The sequence below is a fragment of the Megascapheus bottae genome, chromosome 30 (assembly GCF_031878675.1).
Source record: "Megascapheus bottae isolate mThoBot1 chromosome 30, mThoBot2.hap1, whole genome shotgun sequence".
In the NCBI taxonomy this organism is placed as follows: Eukaryota; Metazoa; Chordata; class Mammalia; order Rodentia; family Geomyidae; genus Megascapheus; species Megascapheus bottae.
In genome coordinates, this window is record NC_143538.1 from 1,821,428 (window position 1) to 1,828,754 (window position 7,327).

Below are 7,327 nucleotides of genomic sequence, written 5' to 3' on the forward strand. Positions count from 1 at the left end.
GGAGCGCGGGGAGGGGCTGCCTGCCAGCCCCCCATTGCCGCTGATTGATGAGGCTCCTTCTTGCCAAGAAAAACTCCCCTCCATGGTAAGCAGGGAGGGAAAGGCTGCCAGGTCTGAGGAGACCTACGCACCCTACATCTATGCCATGTTTGGACACCCTGCTTCCTGGCAGACTCGGACTCCCCAAGATCCCTCCCCCCCCAAGACCTGCGTAGAGACACACACCCTCAAGCCCTACCCTGAACCTGCCCCGCCCCTTTCCCGGGCCCTCTAAAACTCTAGCCAGCAGCGGTGACTCATGGCTGTGATGTCAGCCACGCTGAGCCCCGAGGATCATGGTTTGAAGCCAGCCAGGGTAGGAGTCCCTAAGACTCTACCTCCAGTTAACCAGCAAAGCCTAGAGTGAAAAAGCCAAGAGCGTACAACCCTGAGTTCAAATCCCACTATTATCACTCAAAACAAACCAAACCACAACAACTACAACAAAAACTGGTGCATCTCTGGCCCCCAGCCTGGTAGTTGCCCAGGGAAGAGACACAATAGCTCTCTGAAATAGTCCAGGTCTAGCACACAGGGAGCCTCCGGCCCCCGCAGTGTCGGATGCTCACCACTGGGTGGCAGCAGAGAGCAGAGCTGGAGCTCAGCCTTCAGAAGGGAAGACATGATAATCCAGGTATCTGACTGTCCCCCACCCAGTGAACCCCCCAAAAGCAACCAGTCATGGCCTATTTCTCTGGTTCCCTCCCTCTTAGGGTCCCCCCAGCCCCCTTTTCCTTGGATCCTGCATTCATCCCTCCCCCACCCCTACCCCATGGTGAGTTCAGCAGACAGCCTTGACAGTTTCATTATTTCTCTTTTGTGTCCCTTCTTCCCCTGGAGAGAGACACGAATTTCTCAGTCTCCCCCAGAAGGAAGGAAGGTTCTAGAAGATGCCAACAAAGGAGCCCATGGAAACACAACACACACACACACACACACACACACACACCCCACACTCAATCCCCCACCCCACCCCCATCCTCGGCCTCCTGTTATTTCAGGAGAGTTACTGAAAATGTCTACCTTTATTCTCAAAGATAAACAGGGCTGAGGGACACAAAGAGTGGCTGACTGAGGGAGAGATGGAGTGGGGGGAAGGACAGCCAGACCTGAGGACAGGAACCCCCCAGGCCCTGAGTTCAAGCCCCAGGACCAGCACAAAAGAAAAAACTAGATACATAAGTAGATAACTGTAAGCAGAGTCTATACTGAGCCCTGATCATGGTCACAGACTGAGCCTGGATCTTTACATACAGACAGGCCACTAATTGGTCACTCAGCCCGGTCATTTCCAGGCTCTGTCTATGGCAGAGCAGGTGAACACAGGCCTGAGCCAGCAGCGCCCCCTCCTGGCCCAGCCTCTCTGCTCAGGGTGTGGACCAGGGACGGTTAGGGACAATCAGAGCTGCTTCCAGGAACCGGCCAGCTGACCAGGCCCCTGGGCTCCACGCTTCCCTGCCAGCCTTCTCCCACCACCCAGACAGAGGAGTTAGCCAGGTGTCATAGTACATGCCTGTAATACCAGCTCGGAGGAGGAGGAGGATGGCGAGTTCAAGGCCAGCCTGAGCTTGTGCAGTGAGACCTTGTCAAAAACAAACCTTTTTTTAAATAGTAAGAGCTAGCTGGGCACCGCGGTGGCTCACACCTGTCATTCTAGCTACTCCAGAGGCTGAGATCTGAGGATCGTAGTTCAAAGCCAGCCGGGGCGGGAAAATCTGAGATTCTCATCTCCAATGAACCAGCAAAAACTGAAAGTGGAGCAGTGACTCACATGGTAGAGTGCTTGCCTTGAGCTAAAGAGCTCAGGGAGAGCGTCCAGGCCCAGAGTTCAAACCCCACAACTGACCATAAAATAAAATCCCCTGTCTGATCTGGATCTTGGGGACCTGTACCACTTCGTGCACCCCAGATTCCAGCAACCCCAGATTCCAGTCCCCCCCCACACACACCAGCTCTTACTCCTCTCCCCACTTCCAGCATGTCCTGCTTCTCCCTTAGGGGCTGCAAAGAACAGTGGTGGGGTCACTGAGGCCCAGAGAGGCCAGGGAGGCCGCCAGGGGGCAGGGAGGGCTGGCCAGCCGGGCCCCTCTCTCCACGGGGCAGAACCTGCTGGAAACGTCCCGAAGTGTAGGCAGGAGAAAGAAATGCGTAAACAGAAGAAATGTGTTTATGCGCAGGCTGGCGGTGTGGACGTGACATGGAGGGGTGACACGGGGCGGGGTGGGGGGCTCAGTCTCGAATGTCGATGATGAGGGGACACAGGTGGGGGGAGTGCTTGGTGGCCATGGAGAAGGCGGGTGCACGTGGCTTGTGCAAGGTCACCTTGTGCACGTCGTGGGAGCCGGGGCCGGCCCGACGCGTGTGATCCACAGGGTAGGCAAAGCACCTGGCCATGCTGGGGGCCGGGGCGCGTGGCAGGTACACGGACGGCTCGGGCAGGGAGTAGGAGGCGGGCCCGGGGCCTCCGGACACGTTCTCCTTGTAGAACCAGTTGTTGATGGGGCTGGCCAGGCTGTAGCAGGGAGCCGCTCGGAAGATCGGGGAGCTGGGCCCCAGTGAGCTGGGTAGCTGGTAGCGGTTGGGGGCAGGGTTGGGGTCCATCACCCGATATGGGTATCTGTACCCAAAAGTGTACTGGGGGCCCCGGCGCTCCATGCAGGGGTGAACCTTCTCGGGGCTGTAGTGGCAGGGGCTCAGATTGGGGGTCACGCCTGAAAGGAAAGCAGAATGAAAGGGGAGAGGGCCTTTGGGGGGTCACAGGCGCCCCAGTACTGGCCCCTGGCGTGAGCTGGGATCCTGCTCATTCTGAGGTGACTCTCCCATGGCCAGATACCGGGGTGGCGCTGGCGGCTCACGCCTGTCACCTCCCTACTCAGGAGGCTGGGAGATCTGAGCATCGCCATTCTCATTAAAGTCCGGGAGAATTTGTTTTTATCTCCAATGGACCAGCAAAATGCCAGAAGTGGGTCTGTGGCTCAGGTGGTCGAGCACCCACCTGGAGCTGGGTGAAAAGCGAAGGGACAGTGTCCAGGCACTGAGTTCAAGACCCAGGAGAGGCACACGTGTGCAGGCACACACGCACACACACATGCGCACATCTGTGCGCTCGTCCTCCTCCCCCCACCCCCCTCCCCATCTCACGTGGGTTGGAGATGCGCGTGTCCATCGGGACCTGCGGACAGCTGGACATTCCATGCCGGGTTAACCTGGAATCCAGGCAATAGCAAGGCCCGGGGCTGCAGGTGTCTGCGATCCCTGGAGGACAGGCAGGTGGCGCTGGTGAGCCGAGGTCCACCCATGGGACCCCACCACCCCCTCCCTCCCCAGGCTCTGAGGCCTGGACTCTGGTCTTCCCTGCCACAAAGCCCAGTGACCATGGCCCTGCTGAGCAGGGGGGGGTCTCTCGGGAGAAGCGGGGTGGGGGGGCCACACACCAGGCCCCGGCCTGGCCTCCCCTCTGCCCCGGGAACCTGGCAGGGGCAGCAGAGAAGGTCGTGGCCCAGCCTGGGTCTCTTTAGAGAGGATACCCGAAGAGCTGGCAGCGGTGAGTGACGGACCAGCCACCCCTGCCTCCTCCTCAGGTCCTGGTGGTCGCAGAGGCCAGCCCCCACACCACAGCCCCCAACAGTGATCACACACACACACACACACACACACACACACACACGTGCTCACGTTTCCCCGAGTGCAGTCCGTGCATGGTAAACACAGGCTCCTGGAACATAGTGCAGTCATGGTTGATGTAGCCGGTGCAGGACTGCCGGAGGTACTTGGAGGGGCTGGGGCCTGTGGGGACACAGGAGGGGGACCTGCAGCCCCTGACCAGAGGCAGCAAAGACCCCAGAACACGGCGAGAAAACCTGGGGACCCGGCATGCATCACAAGTCCTCCATTCAGATGCAGCCTGGTTTTTTTGGGGGGGGGTTGGTCCTGGGGCTTGAACTCATGACCTGAGCACTGTCCCTGAGCTGCTTTTGCTCAAGGCTGGCAGTCTACCACTTGAGCCACAGCTCTCCTGTTTTTTTCTATGCTGAGGAATCAAACCCAGGGCTTCATGGGTGCTAGGCAAGCACTCTACCACTAGGCCAAACTCCTGGCCCCCAGCTGCTGCTTTCTTAGGAGAAAAACAGTGCACTGAGATCAAATGTGATATTCCTCTGGGATGAGGAGGGGGGGAGGAGGAGGGGGTGGGGGGAGGAATCTATCTGAAAATAATAACAATAATAATAATAATAATAATAATAATAATAGCAACCTGAAAGCACAAAGGCTTTGTGAGATGAGGCTCAAGCCTGTAAAACACTTGCCGAGTAAGCGTGAGACCCTCAGTTCAAAAGTCTCCAGTAAGGCAGGGGGAAAAAAATAGTAAAAAAAAAAATAATAATAATAACGAGTATATGCTCAGGGGATTTAGCCCGGCCCACATCTGGAAAGCATTGGACAGGCAGTTTGGGCACGGCCTTCCGTCCCCGGGGATGGAAGGTAAGCCCCTCTGCTTTTCCCATCACACGGATGGAAATATTGAGATGCAGAAACCCCAGTGTGTCCAAAAATGGGAGCTAATGAGCCGCACAGCTCGCCTCAAGGTGAGTTAGTCACAACCTAGTTAGAATTAGCTGAGGAGGATAGGGGGGAATGTGAAGCCACTGCTCGATGCGGGGGGGGGCTCTTCTGTAGGGTTTAGGGGAGGCGGTTTGAGGCGGGGCCGGGTCTCTCACCCTTGAGGGTAGCCAGGAGGACAGGGATTTGCTTGACCTCCTTCCAGGACGGAGGATTCACTTTGTCCTTGGACTGCTGCCTGTAGAGCACTGAGTTCGAGTCCCCTCCAGAGCTCTTCATCCTGAAGGCCAGCTACCAGCAAGCAAATGGCCAGGGCATCTGTTCCCCGTGCCCCCCCCACACACACAGGGCCCCCCCGTCCCCTCTTCTCCCCCTCCTCAGAGATCGCCGGGCCTGGGGCACACGACGCTGAGCGGGAGCCAGGCGAGGGCTGAGCCTGGAGCCGGCGATAAATGACATCACGGCAGAATCAGGGCTGTGTTTATTTCTCACCATTGCTATGGCGCCCAGACGACAGCATCCTGGGTTCTGTGCTCGGTGCCCGGTTACAGAACCCCCAGAGCTCAGTATCAATCCCAACCAGGCAACAGGGCCTGGGAGCACGGCTAACTATTTTATACTAACATGTGACTGTCTGGCAGCCACATCCCAGACTCCTTTCCCAGAGATCTCTAAATCAGGTATGGGTGATTCACACCTGTAATCCCAGATTCTCAGGGGGCTGAGATGTGAGGAGCAGCCTTTGAAGCCAGCCAGCCCTGGGCAGAAAAAAATGTGTGAGACTCATCTCCAATGAACCAGAAAGGAAAAAAAAAAAAAAAAAAAGCGGGGCCAGACATGGTGGCTCACGCCTGTAATCCTAGCCAATCAGGAGGCTGAGATCTGAGGATCGAGGTTCAAAGCCAGCCCAGGCACTAAAGACAGCGAGACTCTTAACTCCAAGTAATCACTGGAAAGGGGACATAGGGCTGAGGCTCCAGGGGTCGGGTGGTAGCCTTGAGCTGCAGAGCTCAGGGACAGCGCCCAGGGTTCAAGTCTCACGACCGACAAAAATAAAATAAGAATGACCAGCCCCAGGAGCAATGTACGTGGGGCCCCCGAAGCCGGGCAGGCCCGTGGCAGTCCTGCCAGGTGTCTCCTGCTCCTCCCGGCTGTCTCTCTGTCCCTTCTGAAAGTCCGCACAGGGCTTTGACTGCACAGACTCGTGCTCTCCCTTGTGCGCAGCACCAGTGCCCCAACAGATAGGTGACAAGCCTGGTCTCAGGCCATGCCTAAAGAGGCCCGGCTCCCAGCTCCCCACCCACATTCTTTCCCCTGGCCCTGCCCGCCTGCCCGCTGCCCACTGCCAGTCCTGCTCCCAACCCTGAGCAAATGTCCTCAGCCTTTATTTGGGGGGCGCGCCCTTACCCCATGCCAGACCCAGAGCAAACACATTAACAAAATGTCCACCCACAGCGGGGCCTGGGCAGCCCCCCCCACACCACCCCGAGGACATCTGCAGGCCAGCAAGGGTTAACCACAGACTCATAGTGAGAAATCTGCCCACCAAGAGCCCGCCACAGAAGCCGCCAACCTCCGTGGAGGTGGCCCTTGGCCAAGGCGGCCGCGCCCACTGTGAGGTACAGGTTTTAGGGGGGTCTGCAGCACCCCCTGGCTCCCTGCCCGGGGTTCCCCGGGGTAGAGGCCAGACCAGGGCCTGGCAGAGCTGGCTCCTGTCTTCCCAGGAGGCAAGGCCTGCGTCTCAGCTACTGAATCGAGCCATTGTGGGGCCAAGCTGGTCCTGAGGCCCGCCCTGATCGTACACAGACAGAAGTCAGGGCGAGAGCCTGGCAGGGGGGTGACCCCGGGCTGAGGGCCCTGCCTGGTCTGAGTCACAGAGCCGACGCCCGAAGCCCAAAGCCCCTTGTATGGAGGAGCTGGGGCCCTGTGTCCTTCAAGGCCAGGGGTAATTCCCTAAGGGCCAGAGAATGCCCCCCCCAGGGCAGGCTGGGCACCTCCCCAGCTAGGGCACGGGTGCAGTGACTGTTTGGGTGGAGCCCGAGTCAGGGTGCAAAAATACCCAGTACAGAAGCAGGGCGGGACACAGACGCAGCCAGAGTTGGGGCGTCCAGTCCATGGGGCATTGGACTCAGAGAGGCCAGCTGGCCATGGCTGCATGGCTGGATGTGAGTGGACCAGGGCTCTGCTGGGCTCCTCTGGGTGTCTTCTTTACCTAGAGCCCTTGGGGAAACTGAGGCAGCACTTACCCCAGGTCCTTACAGCTTCAGGAATTTGGAATCCTTCCACTCATGGGTAGAGGTGATCCCTCTCCATTCTTCCAGATTCTGACTCCTCCTCTTCCTCCTCCTCCACCTCCTTCTCCTTCTTTGTGCCAGTCCTAGAGGCTTGGGGCTTGATTCCTCTTCATTCTTCCAAAATGTTCTGAATTGTCTTCTTCTTCTTCATGCAGGGCTTGGGGCTTGAACTCAGAGCCCTGGGCGCTGCCCCTGAACTTTTTTTTTATTCAAGACTAGCACTCTACTGCTTGAGCCACGGCTCCCCTGCTGATTTTTGTGTGCTGGAATTACAGATAAGAGTCTCAGAGACTTCCCTATCTGGGCTCGCTCTTAGCCACGATCCTCAGATCTCAGCCTCCTGAGAAGCTGGGAGGACAGCCGTGAGACCCAGGTGCCAGGCTCTGAGTTGCCTTCTTTCCCTGCCCCACCACCGTGAGTCCAGCCCCGGGCCT

The 7,327-nt window shown here is 58.0% G+C and overlaps 1 protein-coding gene across 2 annotated transcripts; it reads right to left on the reverse strand.

The window, feature by feature from the left end:
- Nucleotides 1-2,188: 2,188 nt before the first annotated feature.
- On the reverse strand, nucleotides 2,189-6,918 carry Cimap1c (ciliary microtubule associated protein 1C). 2 transcript variants are annotated; one of them, XM_090321432.1, is made up of 4 exons: nucleotides 6,846-6,918; nucleotides 3,715-3,825; nucleotides 3,181-3,294; nucleotides 2,189-2,750 (listed from the first exon to the last, which is right to left on the reverse strand). In XM_090321432.1, the coding sequence occupies exons 2-4, from the start codon at nucleotides 3,761-3,763 to the stop codon at nucleotides 2,269-2,271; spliced, it is 645 nt and encodes a 214-aa protein (XP_090177558.1). In that variant the 5' UTR covers nucleotides 3,764-3,825; nucleotides 6,846-6,918; the 3' UTR covers nucleotides 2,189-2,268. The 2 variants fall into 2 exon arrangements, with proteins under 2 accessions (XP_090177558.1, XP_090177557.1); XM_090321431.1 differs by lacking the exon at nucleotides 6,846-6,918 and adding an exon at nucleotides 4,758-4,918.
- Between the last annotated feature and the right edge of the window lie 409 nt (nucleotides 6,919-7,327).

Excerpts from the sequence above, each read along its gene's own strand:
- Cimap1c (XM_090321431.1), bottom strand. The coding sequence starts at position 4,878 with ATGAAGAGCTCTGGAGGGGACTCGAACTCAGTGCTCTACAGGCAGCAG. Across the intron at positions 3,826-4,757 it reads CCTCCTGGCTACCCTCAAGG|GCCCCAGCCCCTCCAAGTAC; the intron begins GTGAGAGACCCG and ends GTGTCCCCACAG. Across the intron at positions 2,751-3,180 it reads CACGCGCATCTCCAACCCAC|GCGTGACCCCCAATCTGAGC; the intron begins GTGAGATGGGGA and ends CTTTCCTTTCAG.